Below are 22,224 nucleotides of genomic sequence, written 5' to 3'. Positions count from 1 at the left end.
CTTTTCTATTATGATATATTTCGATCATATGAAGTATTATGAATGCAACGGATATACGTATATTCATGTATCATATATAGCATTATACAAGTCGCTATTCTGATATTTGCACGGTATCGTACGTTTTAACTCGGCCCTTTAAAACTGAATGGAATGATCCGCCTCTGTAAACATTCTGGTCCTGTCACAGCTGAGAGGGCGGAGCTGCTATCTACACAAAGGGGGTGGATCATCAGGTAAAGTACGTAAATTTTACACTATTTAAGACGTCCAGACACTGTTGAAGGGTTTACATTTTTTCTGTGCCGTTGTCACCATTTTATACATTGTAGCACGTACTCGAAAAGCCCTTAAAACGTTTTAAGCAGCAACATGGCGTAAAAGTTTTAAATTTAAGGGCCTAGTTTCCTTATAATATCTTAATCAAACAATTAAACTAAAGATATAAGACTGACAAGGAATAGACTAGAGGCATTTTAAGGTCACGTAGATAATATATCGTTCAGCGGTAATGCCATCTGGTCAGGACATTATGTAAACACGTTCACACAATACGGCATGGTGATTCGAGCTGGCTATAAAATGCATGTCATAGTTCACAGCGTGATAAAATTCTGCCTTGTCATTCTGTCTTACCGCTGATCAAATATTAATTTGATAACGGTATTTATTAACTTGAGACCCATGGCAACAAACATTAACTATCAACGTCTTTTATATTAGGATACCATTAAGGGCATAAGAACGTGAAAAAAATCGTTTCCTGGTCATGCCATTTCCGTGAAGTACTCGCTAATTCTGGGAAGTTTGGAAGAACACATTAAGTCCCCCCTCGAAGATTTTAAGTTCTCCGTCTGGTTAGCAAATCTCACATGTGGGGAGAGGTTGCCTGGGCGCTTTTTGTTGACATACTGTCGCCTGCCTACACGTTTTAATAGTCAGATACAGTTTGATTCCCAACGAAAGGTCTCTAAGTTGAAGATTTGATGATTCACGCCTACCATAGAGTGTGGGTATGGGTACAGGAAGCAGCAAGGACAGACCCAGACAATCAACTACGCCTAAGGGTGTATTAAGAGTCAAACCAGCGGCTTCAAACACTGATACTCATCCATATTCTACACAGCCTGGGGTTGGATCAAACCCAGAAACGGGAGAACCCTGCGCTCTTAAGGTACAGGGTACAGTACATACAGGACAGGACAACAACATGACTGCCATCTCTAACGTCCAGAAGACTAAGGACCAACTCCTTAAAGGTGTCAGCATCCTTAAGGAGACCCTGCACCAAGAAGATGTTCCTCATGTCTTCGTAGTCTTCGGGGCTTCGGTGAGTGTTGTTGGTTTAATAATTGTGGGAGGGTATCAAGGTATTAAAGTACAAATGTATCAAGGGGTCTGTGTATGCCTTTTTCTTTGAGGTGTAGCAATCCATTTTGATCCACTGTTAATTATAGCTGGCCACTTAAATACAGTGTTGTTGTTGGGAAATTCTTTGCGAGTTTATCTTGAACATTTACCGGTAAGTTTAAAGTTATTTGTTGATAGATTGGTACAAACTAATAAAATTATTATGATGTAATCAGACATACATGTATACCTGTATCCAAGGATTGAATATTCTTTTTTTTCTGCATAACTGCACTGGTGCAAATAACATTGAAAATTACCTGCACTAACCTGCATGTACCCAGTACATGGACCAGTGCAGATTAGGTGCAGGTACATCAGAAATACATGTACAGCTCCAATTTTACCTGCACTAACCTGCATATACTCAGTACATGGACCAGTGCAGGTTAGGTGCAGGTATACCGGTAGACATCAGAAATACCTGCACATACAGCTCCAATTTTACCTATACTAAACCTGCATATGCGGGTGGTATTGTGAGCCTTGTATACTATATATATATATGAATATGTCATACATACAATGTAGAATACAGCTAGTAACTCCAAACAATTTGTCACTGTCCATCTGTTTGTCTTGTTAACTTCATTCTTCTTTATTTTTTTTTCCTTTTTCAGGGTGACTTGGCTAAAAAGAAAATCTACCCTACACTGTGGTGAGTGTTTACAAAGGATATTTGACCTTGGCTTCAATACCATGTCATTGATGTAACAAAAGGGTAGAAAAATCCTTGGAAAGCCTGTAGGAAGTCAAAAAGGAAAGACCAGGACTGCTTTTAACTTGTAACATGTGTAATGTTACATCTGTATTGTAAGTTGGAAATTGATTTCCATTATCATAATGGAAAACCAAAACCATATACATAATATATGAAATATTATGGCATTAGATGTCAATATCACATTATCAGACAGATTTCCTTATTCAGAAAATTTTTTGTTTTGCCACCCAAAAATTCCACCCGAAAATTGTCTTTAAAATCTGACCAAACCATGACCCTTAGTCTATGTAGGAATATTTTAGATTACTTTGTGTGGCTTAAATGCTGTATACCGGTTCGCTGGACTGCGCATGGTTCCGTACTTGTAAAAATGTTTAAGTCCAATAAATCATCAACATTAGGAACGAGTTTCTCAACTTACAAAAAAACAAAATCATATCCTAAACCATTCAAAGCCATTCATAGATAAAAAAATTTGCGGTGCAAAATGAAGAATTGTCATTGTGCATTATGTGTCAGCCTCCGTAATTATGTGGCCATAGTTTCACCCAGATGTTGTGTTGTGCTTTTACAATACATCTTGATATATTTCTTCTAAGCTCTAATGCCTGGACAAGTTTGTACAGTATAATTTTTGCCATAGGCTTAGGTCCGGACTTACAATGTATAAGACAGTCAAGACCTGAACTTAAACCTCTGGACTTGAATCCAGACCTACATAGCGCTACTTCTGACTTTGAACTTTGAACAATGTGTGTTGCACCAGGTGGCTGTTCAAGGATGGTTTGTTGCCGAAGCAGACTTACTTTGTTGGGTATGCCAGGTCAGACCTGACTGTGGAGGGAGTCAGGGACAAGACTACTCAGTACATGAAGGTGAGTAGAAAGGGAGTTTAAACCATGTAGGTGAGTAGGTGAGGCCTACCGGTACCTTACATCAGTGACACTAAGAGACTGCAGGAGAATTGCAGGTTTATAAACACGAACTATTGATTGATATGCAAATTAGTGAATACAAATTTTTGGAAGTTCAAAAGCAAACAAAAGATAGACAAGTCAAGACAATGATGGTGCAAATTAGTAGTAGTAAAGAAGCTCCTGATGTTTAAGAACAGGAGCTTAAATGTTGTCTGTGTTTGGAGCCTGAGGTACTTTGCTAAATTGACAACTTGAGAACCTGGAGCCTATTTTTCCTTCTGCAAAATTGCAGATTGTATAAATTTTTCTTCTGCAATCTTGAAAATCCATCTGCAGATTGCAGACTACAGACAGCTATTTCGAACACTGACATGTATGCATTGGTTTTCATAATCTTCAAGCAGATATTTTGCAAGATGGTATTGAATTGGCTAGACGGTATCAAATTGGCAAGGCAATATCCATTTTGCTGGAGGCTTCACGTACAGTTGAGAAGGTTCTCTACATGTATTCAACAACATGGGGTTTTCACCTACATGTACATGTAGCTGCATGGCGACTTAAACTAATATGGAATATGAAAACCCTACTCAATACAGTTACAGCACAGTTTTGCAAAGTAAAACTTGCATGGGGACACATTAATTTTCAATGTCAATGTTTGAAAACAGATTGTACAATGTTTCATCACTCAGGTGTCAGATTATGGAGCTACAAATGTAGAAAAGGTCGATCAGCTAAAAAAAATCTGTCCCTTGCAGGGGTTCCCCCTAGGAAGCTTGCACCTTCAGGGCTTGCTTGTCCTTCGGACAGTATAGAAAGAACCTGCAAAAGCAAAAGCCTGTCCCTAGGATAGGACGTTAAATGGAGGTCCCGTGTTTGGAGAGAGCCACACGTACCCCACACACGTTAAAGAACCCACCGCACTTATCGAAAAGAGTAGGGGACCTTCCCAGTGTGAGTGGTTCAATACAGTCCGGTCTTACACAGCTTGTACATGTACATGTATTCATGTGTAAAAACTGGTGTGTTACGCCTATAGGCGGTTTACCGGTTATGGGAAGCAAACAAACTAGAGAAATAGCATTAATTTTGCAAAGCAAATGCATAATGTTTACCTTCAGACATGGATGGTCTGCTTTGTTATTATTAATTCTTACTGAAACACATTCACATACATTGTACATGTACTATACGAGTACATGTATATGGTAACAACAGCAGAGCAGACCATGAAATTGCAACAATATGTAACCCAACACCAGTTACCATGGTGACAGACGTCAACAAATCATGTCATTGGTCAGGGTCAGAGGTCACAGTATGGAGAAGAAGAAGAGGAAGAAACTGAGTAAAAACAATATGTTTTCGGTAAACATAACAAACAAACGTCTCTGTTTTTCATGACAAACTTAGCTCCAAGATGATGAGAAGGAGAAGTATGAGGAGTTCTGGAAGGTGAACTGGTACGTGCGGGGTTCTTACACGGAGAGGACAGACTTCGAACACCTGAACCAGGAGATCAACACCCTCCCTAAGGGTGACCTGGCTCACAGGCTGTTCTACCTAGCGCTGCCACCCACCGTCTTCAAAGATGTGTCCTCCAACATCCGGCTGTGCTGCATGGGACATGAGTAAGGCTTTTTAATACCAATTAAATAAGTTCAGGATAAGGCCACAACAATTTAATTTGTTGGTTCATGGATTTTTTTTTTCTGATTTGCAAAAAGAAAATGCTCGTATTCTGGCTTCAACAGTTGAAGGAAGTCCCTTCTTTTCAGAGTTGGTGCAGTTTTTCCATCTACCAATGCAGTGGTTTGATTAAGAGTTTCAAATTCATTCAATGTTTGAATTACAAACCAGCCTGATATGTTGACTTCATGACTCCTGTCATAGTATTTGGGGCTATCAAAGGATGCCTAGGCCTGTTTTTATTTTTAAAAATCTTTTTCTTGCAATGTCGCTTCATATTTTTTCTGAAAAAAAAAAAACAGAATTAACAAGTCAAATTGGTGTGGCTTACTAGCAACGTTAAAATAACAATTCTGTACATGCATTAGCTCATTGTTCATGTTTCATTGCAATATTTGACTTTGCATGCAATCTTCAAGCAGATATCTGGAGGCAAAATCATTATGTTTAGAACTGGCCATCTTGACAGGAGCCAGTTTTAACTGTAATGCTTTTGCTGCTATGTATCTGCTTGGAGATTCTTTGCATGGCCTCTCAGTATAGACTTATTGATTCAATGCTTTAATCTTGAAATGAAAACAAGGCTGTTGTCTTCATAATTTTTATGCAATACTCAAGGAAAGAAAACATGCCCTTATATCTGGCAGAGGATGAAGAGGATAAGTAAGTAAATTATGCAAATCATAATAATTATTTTTTCATAACAAAATAGGCTTTGAAATGTTGCATTCCAAACTGACAGGTATGAATTTTTTGTTTGCTACTGTGAAAGTACAATCATCAGTTTTTAAAGTACTACGAAAGCTGTATGAAACTGCTTTCAGTATGTTTTGTACATTTTGTGTCCGGTTTCTCCGGCTTGGAAAAATGAAAGTCAATTGCAAAGTCAAGTTTGCATCTTTTAAAAAATAAAATGTATAAAATCCTTTTCTGTGCTAAAAATGCTGCTGCAGTGTTCTAGCCAGCCGTCATCTCAATTTTGTTTGACATAATAAAATGGCAACACCAAATATGCCCGTAGCCAGGGGGGGTTCGGTGGTGGTGGGGGGATTGTACAAGGCTCAAAAGTCCACCTTTTATCTAAAGGTCAAAGATTTTTCTTTAAAAGGTGGACTGATTTGTGTCACCAGCCAGGCTGGAATCATAGGAAAACGTCTCACTTTGTCACTGAAAAAAGTTATCAGATTCTCTGATTTTTTCTTTGAAATCCTCTAAAAAACACAGAAAATGCCATTTCAGAAGGTTCAATTTTCAAAATTTCCCGGGGGAGCATGCCCCCATACCCCCTAGGAACCTCGCGCCTTTGGCGCTCGCTGGTCCCCTCAAGCAGTGGGAAGAACCCCCCCATTCAAAACCTGGCTATGGGCATTCCAAACGGTAACAATCCTATGCAGGTCCGGGGCCTGCTGAAAATTTTGAAATCTAAACCCTTTTTAATAATAATCTGAATTGCTATTTTCTGCATTTTAAGGGGTGCCATCATTTTGCTGGTAGTATAATGACATCTCTCCCCATATCTTCATACATTGATTTTTATCTGTCAAATATTACGGATTGGGCAAAATTTTGTCCTTCCTGAGCAGCAAAATCTTATCAAATGAAAGATGGATGCCGGCTAGAACACTGGATTGCTATGCAGTGGTTGAAATACTTTTTTTTCAGTGACTGCAATATTGCAGAAGAGTCAAAATGTTGTTCTGCAATTTGGAAATACTCTGCAAATACACAAGCCTCCGTGCTACAACCTTTTTCAATTTTCACATCATAATTATATAGCTTTGTAAATCTGTAATACAGCCATACTATACATTTCCTTCCAAGTAGCAAGAATTTCTCCAAACAAAATGGAATTGAAATGAACAAATGCCAATCTCAAGGTTCTAAAAAATGTTATTCTTCAAATTCATCAGCCATCTTGGAAGGAACCAATCGTAATTCAGTCCTCCTAATTGTGTTTCCAATAAAAGGATCGATATGATGTTTGTATTTTTTGCAGTGGTCTCGAGGAGTCAGCTACCGTTAGTACTGGGTCTGGGTATGGCAGCATTATGCAACTTTTGATGAATCCCAATAATACAGTAGATTAACTATCTAATTTGCCAGATGCTGTGCAGTAGCTGTGAATCTGCTAATGTTGTGCATGCCGAAACACTGAGCAGGACTCTTGGTTTTCTTACAATGTAATCCAGGAGAAGATACCTGAAAAAAATCGTGTCATAGCCCACCCTGTACACAATTATGCCAGCACTATAGAATGATAGCTTAGTGTCTCTCGATCATTGGATGATTGTACAGTGTATGTTGTACTATGGTCCAGGTGGGACATCATGGTACTAGGGCCTGTTATGCAAATTTTATGCAAATTAAGCAAACATGACATCAATTGGAAATAAGGCAGCATAACGAGTAATTCTTGTCTTGTCTTTCAAGTAAATCTGCATGTTAAAGAGCCCCTAAAATCGTGATGTCCCAGCTGGACCACAGTACAACATACATGTACATGTACATTAAAATGATCATTCTATGTTACTGGCATAATTGTGTACACTGTGGGCTATGACACAATTTTTTTGGAAACTTAAAATGATCGTGAGACACTAAACTATCATTCAAAAAGTATCATTTGGCCTGTGTTGTGGGACAGATTTTTTGATTGTGTAAACAAGCCCAACATCGCCACGCAGCACCGCATGTCGATTTTACTGTGGTGCACCTTGGATGTGCCACAGTAAAATTGAATGTCATTCAATGCAGGCCAAATTATATTTTTTGCCCCGTGTATATCAGCCCTGTATTAGTTAGGGATGGTTGGTTGACTGTGATGGCTTTTTGAGGTGTTTGGAAACGGCATTGAGACAAGATACATGTCATAATACAGAGGGTGTGCTATGTAGTGCATATTGCTTAGCTCAATACAATCTCAATCCACAGCTATAGAAATCAGAACTTCAAAGAGATTGTTTAGATGGAACAAACGCTGCCATTTTATGATTTTTATTTGCTAGACTATCTGTGCCCTTTGCAAAACATTCCTCCTACTCTCATCTCACATTTCAAACCAACTCAAGAATTTTTCATTAGTATGAAGAACTGAAAGCTCAATTTTGTGCTTGTTTTTATTTGTCTGAGGTTCTGACAGCCAGACTGTATGAAATGATATAATTATTTACATCTATTCATAACATTTCTTTCTTTCTTTTACTGTTTGAATCTCCTTGCTTTTGTATGATTTTTATTTTTTTATCTGATGCACTTGCCACGTTTAACACAGCTCTTATAGCTAAAATCTAATAGTACAAATGTATACATACTATCAGATTATGTAACTAAGTATACTGTATAACCAAGGCTTCAGAGCTGAACAATAAATTTAAAAAAAAAGCAGCTGAACAATAACATCACAATATAGCAAGGCTTCTTTTTGCTTCCCTGCTTTTTTATCAAGCATGGCCAGTCATAGCTTTTAGTTTGTAGAGAAGGGCTAGAAGCTTTCAAATAGCTCTCACATCACCCAGTCATCCTGATACATAGAAAATCACGAGTGGCGAGGTGTTAAGGCATGCATGCAGACTGCTATTTAACCATCTGCTATGTAGCCAATAGAGAATTGGTAACATAATGGCTACTTAGCGTGCTTAAAAAGGTTATGATTTGCTTGCTCTTACTAATCAGGATCTTTTCAAGCAGCTGTGCATAATCATGCTTGCATATCAAATTTTGTCCTTAGTGTGATGATTGAAACATTAATGACGCTTACTACTGCTCCATACCATTACATTTCGCGTATACTGCAAATCACGATTTTTTCGTGGTACTATATATATTATATATTCACGGTTTTTGTGGTCACTTCTGTACCGTGAACTTACATATCATTACCGTGAACAAATAATTCACCAACTTTCTTTTTTTTGCTGTACCTGCCACCACCGCAAAAGCATATTTCCTTGAACATGTCCATTTTTCTCAGAAGGCAAACTTTTGCTACCACGAACATAAATGAGTGATTTACAGTACGATTTGGAACGGTCATGATATGTGCATAAATGCAACATTTCCTCTGCTGAAGTTCTGAACAGATATATCTGACACAAAGTTTCACTCCAAACTTCAGGGGCTGGTCGCGTATCATCGTGGAGAAGCCGTTTGGCCGTGACCTTGAGAGCTCGGCTGACCTTTCCCAGCACCTGTCCAAGCTGTTCCGGGAGGATCAGATCTACCGCATCGACCACTACCTGGGCAAGGAGATGGTCCAGAACCTCATGGTTCTCAGGTAGATTGGGATATCTTACTTTAGGCTACACCAATTAGTTAATTTGTTGGTTCTTGGATTCACCCTCTTAATTTTTTTCTGATTCGCAAAAGAAAAAAAAAACATTTCAGGCTCTTCACAGTTGTTTATTGTTTATTTGTTTATTGTAATTTTGCACATAAAAAGGTAACAGTATAAAATGAAATTATATACAAGCAAATATATGCTGGAGAGCCCAAGAAACCTGAAGGTTTGTCTAGTGGACTCTCCCAAATCCTATTAATTTTACGATCTCTTATTTACATACATTTATTACATTTACATTTAACTTGCAATGTATTAAGAAACAAGCAAACAAATTAACTCAAAATAGGTTCAAGATAAAATAAAGTTAACATGGGGAATTAAATAACTAAACAATAAAGTAAGACAATCAAGAACATATCATATTGAACAAAAGAATAAATTTCCATTAGTCAAATCATAAGTTATTATGAGTAAGAACAACATAAGAAACCAATATTAACACAAAGAAAATATCAAAGCATAAGAAAACAAGGAAAACAAAAGCAAATCAGGAAGTGGTAGATGGCTTCTCTATCAGGTCAGTTTTTAGATGTCTTTTGAAAGTTGGAAGGGATTGACAATTTTGCTGTGAGTGACTTAAACTGTTCCAAATTAAGGGGCCTCTAAACATTATCGTGAACTGTTTCATATTTGACTTTGTCAGGATTGGCCTTAAATCATTTTGCTTTCTAGTACTGTAACTGTGGATATCTGAGTTGTATTGAAATATGTCCTGGAATTGAACTGGTAATTGTGAACTTTTGTGTAAAACTTTATGGACAAAAATTGCTGTTTGGAGTTTATTTATGTCATACACTGTTAAAATTTTCAAGTTATAAAATAGAACCGCAGAGTTAGCAAAAAATGGGACATTAGACGCGATCCTAACAAAGCGCTTCTGCAGCTGATGCAGCGGACGGATTGAAGTAATGTACGTACTAGCCCAGACTATATTACAATATGTTAAGTAGGGATAAATCAAAGTATAGTACAGAGTGATAAATATTTTACGTGATAGGCAACTTGCAACTTTTCTTATGTCCAATATTCTTATAGATTTGTTTACAAATAAGGTCAATATGAAACTTCCATGTGAGTTTCTCATCAATAAGGACTCCTAGGAATCGTGTGTTACATACCTGTTTGATTGGTTTATTGTCTATGTATATCATAGCCCTTTCTTTGTCGTATTTAACTTACATTTTTGCATCAAACAATGCCGTGGTCTGATGTAAAATTTGAAACTCCTTGTTTGAATTACAATCTTGATATGTTGACTTCATGGCTCTTATCATGATAGCAGTGTTTTTGCTCTGTACGTTTCTTCCTCTTCTTCTCCTTCTCCAAAGTGAAAGAAATTAGGTCCATGACCCGGACCAGACACCTGTTGGAGGGGTGCTCACTATATGTTATGTTTGAGGAATTATATAGGAATAAACATAGCTGCAGAATGTTCTTAGGCTAGATCATGTGAAGGCAAACATTATGCATTTGCTTTGCAAATGTTACCTTTCTAATTTATCTATATACCGTAGGTTTGGGAACAAGATGTTCAGTCCCCTGTGGAACCGTGACCATGTACAGTGTGTCGTCATCACCTTCAAGGAACCATTCGGGACCATGGGCAGGGGAGGGTACTTTGACGAGTCTGGAATCATCAGGTAAGTGCCGATAATTAATAAATTATAACAAATGTAATGCAATAAATGCTACACTGAAAATTAAACAGAAAATGGAGTTTGAAAATCCATTTTTTTTAAATGACCATTTATTTAATCATTTGTACATTCTCAATGACATTTCTGTGACCATGTCCTTACAGTTAGGGCTTACATGCTGTATGATGCACACTTTTCAGCAGGAATTTGTACATTTAGGCCACACCGACTTAATTTTATGGATGACATCCTCTGAAGACCCCCAAACTAGTGTGCGCGGGTGGGGGTGAATAAAAAAATTCCGGCCAAAAATAAAAATGCTACTAAACCACAGGAATACAAAGCTGGTATCATAATTGCAAATTTGTGGCAGTACATACAGCGACGTATACGACAAGCCGACACATGCTGGCTTTTTGCAGAATTTATGAATTGGCATGAGTTCTTGCCGTCGTTTGGTAGCCTGGGTGCCATCTGGTCCAGAATTACAACCGGCTCCATATTGTCACTAACTACCATGGACTAGAGTCCTAGTCTAGAGGCCTGGAGCCTCGGAGGACGTGATCTTTTTTTTTTTTTTTGAGAACAGGCAAAAATCAATGCGCGCGCAGATGTCATCCGAAAGATTAAGTCGGTGTGGCCTTATAAAGCAAAACAACTTGATCTACATTGTAATTATGTAAATTTTCCAACCTTTGCAATCTTGTACCAAATCTGCCTGTGACACTTTTGTGACCATGTCCTTACATTTAGGACTTCCATGCTGTATGATGCTGTATGAAAATCTAGTTTTGTCGCTGTGAGAATTCATTCTCATGACCTCTCATACATTTATTGGAAAGTAACAAGTTGTCCCCATTCCTGTCCTGACAGAGACGTGATGCAGAACCACCTGATGCAGATCCTGTCTCTGGTTGCCATGGAGAAACCTGCCTCCACCAGCGCAGAGGACATCAGGGATGAGAAGGTCAGTACAACACTACATCATGCTACACAGGGCTCCAAATATTTTTCTACATTGGATATAGGAATTTTCTTTTTGCACAACCATGGAAGACTCTCACCTTGCTTGCGTTATGATGTCTGTCAGACACCTTCCTCAGAGCTTTTGACTGGAGTTCTGCTTCTCGCCGCTATATGTAGCCGATGTAGGTGGCGCTTTTGCGGCGAGAACACAATCTCAAACATAAAACTTCAAAGTCTTTCCTGGTTGTGAAAAAGAAAATTCCTATATCCTGACATATGTTATACATGTACCAACCTGATAAAACTATTTCGGAAATATTTTCAACATTGAAAATTACCTCCACCAGACAAATTTTCCCAATACCACTTGGAATTTAGGAAGTATGGATCTTACTAAAACTGTTTAGAAACCATTGCATCAGCCCTTATTTTTTATACTTCATAATAAGACATAATATGAATCATATCATTGGTATTACCAGTAAATACAGCTAATGAAAATCTACATACTAATACACCTTTATTTGTATAATCTCAGTACATGGCCCAGTGCAGGTAAGGTTTTATGCAGGTGGTATTTTGAGCCCTGCAACATAAACTCACTCCTATAGCACTCACCTTTCCCAGAGATGACCAGATTACATGGCCTGGTTTTATTAATCATTATTATTTGTTATTCATTGGTTCCTGGCTGAATTATAACAGACATGCCCTTGCATATCTATTGGAACAAGTGTTTCAGTGATATAAGTCCAGATAACATGACATGGTCTGGGTGTATGTGTATTGAATATTTATCAGATCCTGCATAGTTTGCTTGCGCATGTACATAATGTACATGTGTAACTTCCCAGTTAAGATACCAACATTTGAACTGTCATAAAAACACAATATACATAATTCCCCATTGCTAGAGTTGATTATGTAATACTGTGTATGATATTGAAAAACAAAATAGAACAAGGAGATACAGTGTCATGCTTTAGATGGGTTGACCCAATGTGTGTTTTCCCTGTCCTTGGTGCTGAAAGGATACTACATTGTCCCAATGTGTGTTTTCCCTGTCCTTGGTGCTGAAAGGATACTACATTGTCCCAATGTGTGTTTTCCCTGTCCTTGGTGCTGACAGGATACTACATTGTCCAAATGTGTGTTTTCCTTGTCCTTGGTGCTGAAATAATACTACATTATCCCAATGTGTGTTTTCCCTGTCCTTGGTGCTGAAAGGATACTACATTGTCCCAATGTGTGTTTTCCCTGTCCTTGGTGCTGACAGGATACTACATTGTCCCAATGTGTGTTTTCCCTGTCCTTGGTGCTTTAAGTTGATGGTTTTGTTGTTTACAGGAGTAACAGGATTAGAAGCAAACGTGCCATTAGAAATTCAGGGGGTATAGTCTTATATGTAAGAGAGGAAATTAATGAAGGGGTAAAACGCCTTCCCAGCAAATCAAAGAACATTATTTGGTGCGTGTTAGACAAAAACTTCTTCAAATGGAACGTGAGTTTACTAATCGGTACAGTTTATGTTTCTCCTACGGGATCTCCCTTTCACGACACTGAAGACTTATTTCAAACTATAGAAATAGAACTGGCACAGCACATGGGAAATTTAGATGACTGCGATCATATATTAATGGGAGATTTCAACGCACGAATAGGAAACTTGCGTGATTACGTAGATGAAACAGAGGATGACGACAGATTTATCCCTCTCCCAACAAATTATACATCTGATATTGCTCTACCTCACAGGACTTCACAAGATATGTATATAAACAGTTTTGGACAGAATATGATTAGCTTGTGTAGGGCTACAAATTTAAAGATTGCGAACGGTCGGCTGTACACCGACAAAGATATTGGTAGCTTCACTTGTTTTCAAAATGTTACTCAGGCCACTGAGGGAACTCCAGGAAAAAGTGTCGTGGATTACCTGTTATTGAATAACAACATGTTTGATAAGGTTACAGATTTTAGGGTATTAACTAGGGTTGAGTCAGACCATCTACCACTTGTTTTCTACGCTGTAGACCAACACTTTATCCCACCTTTGTACAGAGCCTACCCTACATCCAAACCCCACGTTAACCCGGTACAGGTGGAACCCTGACAGAGTGCAGGATTTTAGAAACGCACTACAGGGGGAAGCGGTACAAACGTTATTGAGGGAAGTAGAGGCAGACTTAGAAAGAAATGAAATAGATTTAGCTGTGGAAAAAATTGGACAAATGATGGAAACAGCTGCTGAAACCATGAGACTAAATTCAGTTAAATCAGTAAAATCAAATTTATCTGACAATAAATGTTGGTTTGATAAAGACTGCAAACTCGCGAAACACAAAACAAGTAAATGGCTTCACAAGTTTAGGAGAGAACGAAATGTCCTAAACTGGAAACAATTCAAGCAAGCTAAAATGGAGTACAAGGCCTTACTCAGAATAAAATGTAGAGATCATTCAGCGAGACTTAGGAACCAGCTAAGAGATTTACATAAGGACCCAAAAGAATTTTGGAAACTTGTAAAAGGTAAAAAAGTAAGTACAATTGGTAATATAAGTGCTCAGGACTTCGCAAAGTTTTTTGAGGAACTTTACGCAGGTGGTATATCGAACGAGGAAGTCATAAACACTCCGGATCCACTACATGACACGGATTGTGTCAATGACAACTTGGACAGAGAAATAACGGAAGAAGAGATTGCACATTGCATTAGGAACTCTAAAGCCTGGCAAGTCACCAGGAATAGATAAGCTGTTACCAGAATTTTTCGCGAGAGTATTTCGACGTTTTTGCCGTATTTAAAGTTATTATTCAACAAATGTTTTACCTTAGGTGTATTTCCAAAGCAATGGACAATTGGGATTATACACCCGCTGTTCAAATCAGGTTTGAAAGACAAAGTTCAGAACTATAGATTGTATAACTCTACTTTCGGTCTTTGGCAAAATTTTCTTATCGGTCCTAGAAAAACGGATTAACAATTGGATGCAAGACGAAGAGAAGTTCTCTGAGTCGCAAATGGGTTTTAGAAAAAACTACGGAGTGATGGATAATTTGTTCTGCCTAAATGCATTAACGCAAAAGTACCTTACAAAACCCAGAAGGGCGTTTTTACGTCGCCTTCGTCGACTTTTCCAAAGCATTTGATAGTATTCATAGGGCGCATTTGTGGTTTAAGTTGGGCGAGAGGAGGTATTAGCAAAAAGGTTTTCAGCGTAATCCAAGCTCTATATGAAGATATTAAATCCTGTGTGAGAGTTAGAGATGAAATAAGTGAGACTTTCAGATGTCATAAGGGAGTAAGACAGGGATGCATTTTATCCCCTTTTTTATTTGCGTTCTATATAAGTGATTTAAACAAACATCTGGAAGAAAATGGATGTAGAGGAATCCAGGTGGGGGACTCGGAAATTCTGAGTTTAATGTTTGCAGACGATTTAGCACTATGCGCAGACTCCGTAGTGGGTCTACAGCGGGTTTTAAATGCACTGAACTCTTACTGCCAAAAATGGAAACTAACAGTAAATCAGGAGAAGACTAAGGTCATGGTCTTCCGAAAGGGAGGTAAGCTGAGAAAAAGCGAGAAGTGGTTTTATGCGGGGGTCAGATTAGAAGTGGTAAACACTTATAAATATTTAGGGATAACAGTATCGTCAAGTGGTGGATGGTTTAGGGTCCCAAGAGACATTAGCTGCTCAGGCGTCTAAGGCTTTATTCTTGTTGAAAAGAAATCTTGCTAAATTTGGTGTGTTACCCCCAGATTTGTACGTTTAAATTGTTTGACACACTGATCCTTCCGATCATGATGTATTGCTGTGAACTATGGGGATTTCATAAAGCTAATCAACTAGAAATTCTACACACCAAATTTTGCAAATTTTTCCTAGGTGACAGGCAATCTACACCTAATACGGCAGTGAGTGGGGAGCTCGGTAGACACCCCCTCTGTGTTCTGAGACGAATAAGAATTGTGAAATTTTGGTTGAAATTACTAGAAATTAGTGAGACTAGATACTCTAAAAAATGTTACAATATGTTACTTGAATTGCAGCAAGTGGGCAGGGGAGACTGGGTGAGTAACGTACGCGATCTGTTGCTCAGTGTTGGCCTGGGTGAGGCGTGGCTCCAACAAAGTGTGGGAAACAAAGAAACATTTCTTGGGATTCTCAAAAAGCGATTAACAAAACAGGCAATTGATTGTTGGGAAAGTGATGTCGCAGCCAGTCACCGCCTGGCCACCTACAACATGGTAAAAACCAGATTTGTCGTCGAAAGTTATCTTACAGTAATAAATAATCCTCACCACAGACACGCGATTGCGCGGCTTAGATGCTCGGCGCATACATTGAATATAGAAAAGGGAAGACATACGAAAACAGAAAAAAGGGATAGATTATGTCAATTATGTGGTGAAGGGGTCATAGAAGATGAATATCACTTTGTACTTGAATGTCCTTTTTATAACAAGCTAAGGAAGCGACTACTTCCCGATTTTTATGCACAGAGCCCTGATCCCCACAAATTTGTAGCTTTGTTGGCCGGCCCAACGGTTTCTCTTACAAGACAGTTGGGGAAGTATCTGTACACTGCATTTGAATCAAGATATAATTTCCTTAAATGATAGTTAAGTAGACATCCTTGTAAATTGGTTTTATATTCTGGTCTTGCTTAGTATTTTGTATTTGTTTGTACAGATGTTTTTATGAAATGTATTGTTTTAACGTAATTGGTGTATTTAGTGTAATGTCTCTTGTTATGTACATGTATTGATTAATTGTAATTTTAAAACTGTATTGCTGTAGCCCAAGGTGGCCAAAAGCAAAGAAATAAAGTTCAAGTTTAAGGATACTACATTGGCACCATGTGTGTTTTCCCTGTCCTTGGTGCTCAAAGGATACAGCATTGTCCCAATGTGTGTTTTTCCCTGTCCTTGATGCTGAAAGGATACTACATTGTCCCAATGTGTGTTTTCCCTGTCCTTGGTGCTCAAAGGATACAGCATTGTCCCAATGTGTGTTTTTCCCTGTCCTTGATGCTGAAAGGATACTACATTGTCCCAATGTGTGTTTCCCTGTCCTTGGTACTGAAAGGATACTACATTGTCCCAATGTGTGTTTTCCCTGTCCTTTGTGCTGAAAGAGTACTATATTGTCCCAATGTGTGTTTTCCCTGTCCTTCCCCTGTCCTACATGTACATGTAGCTACCTCAGTTGCTACCTGCAGTGCCATGTTTGATGGATAGGGGGCATCATTTCTGGCCTTAAAAATGTGCAGTTCCATCTTTTTGTCCATAGTGTTTAGAATAAGGGGAACAATGTAGCTGTTACTAGAATAATGCACATGTACATGTATGCGGGTTCTTTTTGCGATAATAGGACTCAGTGTTTGGAGAAGAAGAGGAAACGTAGCAAAAACAATGTTTTCCTTTCATAAACATAATAAACAAATGATATACTTTCCAGGTGAAGGTACTGAAGTGCATGCCCCCCCTGGAGTTGGAGAATGTGGTGGTGGGACAGTACACCGGGGATCCCCAGGGGGAGGGGGATGCCAAAAGCGGCTACCTGGATGACCCCACCGTGCCCAAGGGGTCAGTCACCCCCACCTTCGCCTCGGCCGTGGTGTTTGTGAAGACAGAGAGATGGGACGGAGTTCCCTTCATCATGAAGTGTGGGAAAGGTAAGATTTCCAAAAATAATTTTTATCAGTTTGGTAGAACATAGGATATTGGAATTTTCTTGTAAACAACCAGGCATTCTTCCTACACATGTACCTTGCCTACATCTTAATGTCTATCAGACACCTTCCTCAGAGCTTCTGACTGTTCTCGCTGCAAAAGCATCACCTACATCAGCTACATATAGCAGCGAGAAGCAGACTGTAACCACGCATACTGTACGTATGTGTAGATATGTAAATATTGTACGTTTCAGAATGCATCTATAGCAGCGACACCTGTGCTGCAGTGCAATGTGAACCAGTCAGAATTGCTCTGAGGAAGGTGACAGGCGGTCACCGAAACGTCGGCTGAATAAAAGACTTGGTTGTGTAGAAAAAGTCTCTTTACTCAGTTTCCTGTTGAATGTTTGTGTCTAACTCTCCCAGCTCTGAACGAGAGGAAGGCAGAAGTTCGTATCCAGTTTAAGGACGTCCCTGGTGACATCTTCGGCGGCCAGTGTAAGCGTAACGAGCTGGTGATACGGGTGCAGCCGCAGGAGGCTGTGTACTGTAAGATGATGGTGAAGGCACCTGGCATGAACATCAACCCTGAGGAGTCAGAGCTGGACCTGTCCTACGGGGCAAGATACAAGGTTCGTACTATATTAAGACCATACCAATTTAATTCGTTGGTTCTCAGATTTTTTCAGAAAAAATACAAAGCAACAGGACGAAAATAACGCAAAAACAAATAAAACAGGTCTAGGCATCCTTACATAGCCCCAAATGCTACAATAGGAGCCATCAAGTCAACACAAAAGTCTGGGTTAATGTTTAAACAACGAATTTTGAACTTTTAATCAAACCACTGCATTGAAAGATTGAAAAACTGTAACAACTAGGAAGAAAAGAACTTTTCTCAACTGTTGGAGGCAAAATATTGAGCATATTTGAGTTGATACGGAACCACAATATTTTTTTTTCCAATTTAGAAACAATTGAAGAGAACCAACAAATTAAATTGGTGTAGCCTAATGATAAACTGTCCAGTGCAATTTCGGGCAGCAAAATTGAATTTTCATATTCAATTTTCTATCCCATAGCATACTGATATCTGTGAACAAAAATGTGATGTCACTGACGGAAAACAGTTGCTTGTTTTGTATGAGAGGCTGGTGCTAGTTATTTATGGGTGGTACCCCTGAAATAAAAGAAATCCTCTTGTACATTTGTAGCTTGTTTTGGGGCTATTCCCCAAACACTTTAAGTATGAAATGACGAGGAAAATGTGCTAAGAAATGGCAGCAAATGTCAATATCAGATGGACTTCCTCAGCCAGAATACCAGGTACATGTATTTCTGTTTTGCCTTCCTGAAATTGCATTGATTGAATGTCTTTAAACTGTTATCTAAGTCGAAAAGAAATTGACTCACCTGAGTTTTGACCAAACCTTTGTCTTCACCAGCTATCTGACCCAAGTGCTGTAGACATGACACGTAATGGGTCAAAGTTTATGGGAAGTCAGTCAACATTCTGGACAACAAAATGTAACAGTTACTACATATACTTTGTAAGACTTTGATTCTGCAAAAACATCTGAGAAACATCCCAATGTTGTTTCTGTCCTGTACAGGGAGTGAAGATGCCTGATGCATACGAACGACTCATCCTGGATGTGTTCTGTGGTGCACAACTCCACTTTGTCAGAAGGTACTCAATAGTCTGACTGTACACATGTCCATCACAATTAGCAGAACAACCAATGATAGCATGCCAATTATTGATTGGACCAATGAGAGAATGGCTGCATGTCTCAAAATTTAAGATTTTACTTATGGCTTATGGCTAGTAGCTTATGGCTTCACCACACCACGTGAAACATATTGTTTTCCCCCATGTTCACTACTCAGATTCAGCCCTTTAAAATACTTCATATTTTGGACAGGGTTGATTTAGGAACAATCCATTTGTGCAGGAGGAAGATAGGTCCATTTTTGGTATGGGGGATGTGGTGAAGCCATCTGCTGCATTTGCTCCTGAGCAAATGTCGGCCTTTCTGGTTTTATGTTTACTTTTTGTCACTATATTCTGATGGAGGTGTGTATACTATTTATATTAAATGAATGTTTGTGTTGTGTAGTGATGAACTTGGAGAGGCCTGGAGGATTTTTACACCACTGCTGCATAAACTAGAGAAGGAGAAGATCAAGCCTGTTCCTTACAAGTATGGCAGGTGAGTTGGCAGTGTTAAGGTGTGGTAGTAGAATCATAAAAACTTGTCAGATATTAAAGGCACTGAAAGTCATTTTAGGGCAGGAAAACTGGATTAATTTTGTAAAATCTATTTTCTGGTCATTTTTTTCATAACTGAACCCCTTCCCTCAGCATACTGATGCCAGGTACAGTATTTGTGTGGCAAAAATGTGATGCTGCTGACAGAAATTGGTTCATTTGCTTGTTACATGTTTGTACTTATCATAGGCTGGTTCTAGCTATTTATTGGTGCGTGCTCGCTCACTCACTCACTCACTCACTCACTCACTCACTCACTCACTCACTCACTCACTCACTCACTCACTCACTCACTCACTCACTCACTCACTCACTCACTCACTCACTCACTCTGGGGCTGTACCCCAAATTTTTGGCTGAGTCTTTCAACCTTATTTAGGGAATGAACCCGTCTACTCTTGGAACTGGTAGACTAGTATTTCATAGGTTAGTATACCCGGTAATGTTTTTGTTTTCTGATTTCTCCAGCCGAGGCCCACAGGAATCTGACGACCTTGCCAGGAAGTTTGGCTTCATTTTCTCAGGCACCTACAAGTGGACCAAGCCCCAGCTGTGAACAGAACAGAGGAATCACCACCAAATCAAACTTTAGACCACACCAGCTCGATCTGTTGGTTCTCAGATTTTTTCAGAAAAAATATGAAGCGACATGGTGAAAAAAAAGAAAAACAGGCCTCACCATCCTAATGTATGACAGCAACAAATGCTATATAAGGAGCCATGAAGTCAACACACCAGGCTAGTTTGTAATTCATTGAAACAATGAATTTGAAACTTTTGATCAACTACTACATGGTTAGATGGAAAAACTGTAACAACGCTGAAGAGAAGAGAGTTCCTTCAACTGTTTGGGCCAAAATATTAGTATTTGGAGTTGATTCAGAGGCTGAAATTTTTTTTTTTTTTGCAAATCAGAAAAAATCAAGCGGGCAAATCCGTGAACCAAGAAATTAGATTGGTGTGGCCTTAGGAGACAAACAGTAGAACAGAGGATCAGTAGAACACTACAAAACAGCTTGCAGCAATCAGTCAGATTCTATATAATCCAGTCATTGTCTATTTTTGCACTGAGAAGAAGATGAAACTTGTTCTGACTTTTGAACAAGGGTGTTTTAGAAGAGGATTCTCGTAAACTGTCCTTGTTTTGAAGTAACAAGTATCCCACCAAGATTTTTTTTCTTTGTCATGAATGCAGGCCATGTTTATTTGACTACATGTACAATGTATATGGATGACATCCTCTGGGAACCCCAAAACTGATTTGAGTACGCGAAGAAAAAGTTTGGCAAAAAAGTTGCCTTCATTGTGAAATCAGTATGTGGTCATGAAGGTTGAACAAATGACTAAACACACAGAGTATGGTATGGCGAAGAATATAGTCATTTCATTTTTCTTCTTCTCCTTTTTGGCATTTTACAACATTAGGCCACACCAATTTAATTTGTTGGTTCTCGGATTTTTTCAGAAAAAATATGAAGCAACAGGGCGAAAAAAAATAAAAATAAAAAAAGGTCTAGGCATCCTATTATAGCCCCAAATGCTTTGATAGGAGCCATGAAGTCAACATGAAAGACTGGCTTAAAATTTAAACAATGAATTTTGAACTTCTAATTAAACCACTGCATTAATAGATGGAAAAACTGTAACAGGTAGGAAGAAAAGGACTTTCCTCAACTGTTGGGGGCAAAATATGAGCATTTTTTAGTTGATTCAGAACCTTAATTTTTTTTTTTTGCAAATCAGAAAAAAATGAAGAGGCGAATCTGAGAACCAACAAATTAGATTGGTGTGGCCTTAGTATCATTTTCCATTATTTTTTTGCAATGTACGTCATATATTTGCTCATTTTGGAGCTGCTTTGTACAATTCACAGTATGGCCGAAAATTGTTTTAAATTTTTGTCGGAAACCTGAAATGTGATCAAGGATGCCATCCATGTAATCAAGTCAACATGGCCTTGCTTTTCTGTATATATACTGCTGTATTTTTTTATAAATCACAAAATTGGTATACAACATAGAGCTCACATTTGCCAATTCATGTGGTACCGGTGGCAGCTTTGAGTACATTTTAAATCTTACCCACCTTTTGGTTTTTCCTATCACATATCATTGTTTGAAAGTATAGTATACATGTACATTTTGTACTGTATAATATTCATGATATCCATGGGCCTGTAATTTCTGCATAATTCAATATTTTGTTATACATTTTATGCTTAAAATTTAAGATGAAAGCCTTTATATCTTTGTTTGATGTAATCCTGACTATAGATGGGCTTGAGCTGGTGTGTTTAATGCAAATTTATGAAAGAACAGTAATACTGGCTATACAAAAAGAGATGGAAGTATTTTGATAAATGTTAATACGTACTCATCCTTTCCATGTTATGAGAGGAAGACGGCCTATAATTCTTTGAAAAGCTGTATTCTACAACAGGAAAGCACAGCATCATTCATTCAATATGATGAAAAGGATAAACTTTTTGTTCAACGCTAAGTAAATTTGGACTTACCCAAATTTTTGCTTGTTCTTCATGGACCCGTCAACTGCAGCTTCCAGGATGTGACGTCAGAAACACGTGA

General features: G+C 38.5%; 1 protein-coding gene across 5 annotated transcripts; it reads left to right on the top strand.

Annotated features, from left to right (window-relative positions):
* Positions 1–156: 156 nt before the first annotated feature.
* Positions 157–20,523, top strand: LOC109465542 (glucose-6-phosphate 1-dehydrogenase-like). Of its 5 annotated transcripts, none has more exons than XM_019762897.1 (14): positions 157–236; positions 1,127–1,330; positions 2,031–2,068; positions 2,901–3,009; positions 4,468–4,685; positions 6,740–6,778; positions 8,858–9,016; positions 10,597–10,722; positions 11,593–11,686; positions 17,151–17,367; positions 17,794–17,999; positions 18,981–19,057; positions 19,488–19,580; positions 20,108–20,241. In XM_019762897.1, exons 2-14 carry the CDS (start codon positions 1,211–1,213, stop codon positions 20,193–20,195), a joined length of 1,584 nt encoding a protein of 527 aa, XP_019618456.1. In that variant the 5' UTR covers positions 157–236; positions 1,127–1,210; the 3' UTR covers positions 20,196–20,241. The 5 variants fall into 5 exon arrangements, with proteins under 5 accessions (XP_019618456.1, XP_019618458.1, XP_019618457.1 ...); XM_019762898.1 differs by having other exon boundaries at positions 172–241; XM_019762899.1 differs by lacking the exon at positions 6,740–6,778.
* Positions 20,524–22,224: the final 1,701 nt, after the last annotated feature.

Source organism: Branchiostoma belcheri, unplaced genomic scaffold (assembly GCF_001625305.1).
Source record: "Branchiostoma belcheri isolate BF01 breed outbred unplaced genomic scaffold, Haploidv18h27 scaffold152, whole genome shotgun sequence".
In the NCBI taxonomy this organism is placed as follows: domain Eukaryota; kingdom Metazoa; phylum Chordata; class Leptocardii; order Amphioxiformes; family Branchiostomatidae; genus Branchiostoma; species Branchiostoma belcheri.
The sequence above is the reverse complement of the archived record's forward strand: the minus strand, read 5'-3'. Positions and strand labels throughout refer to the sequence as shown.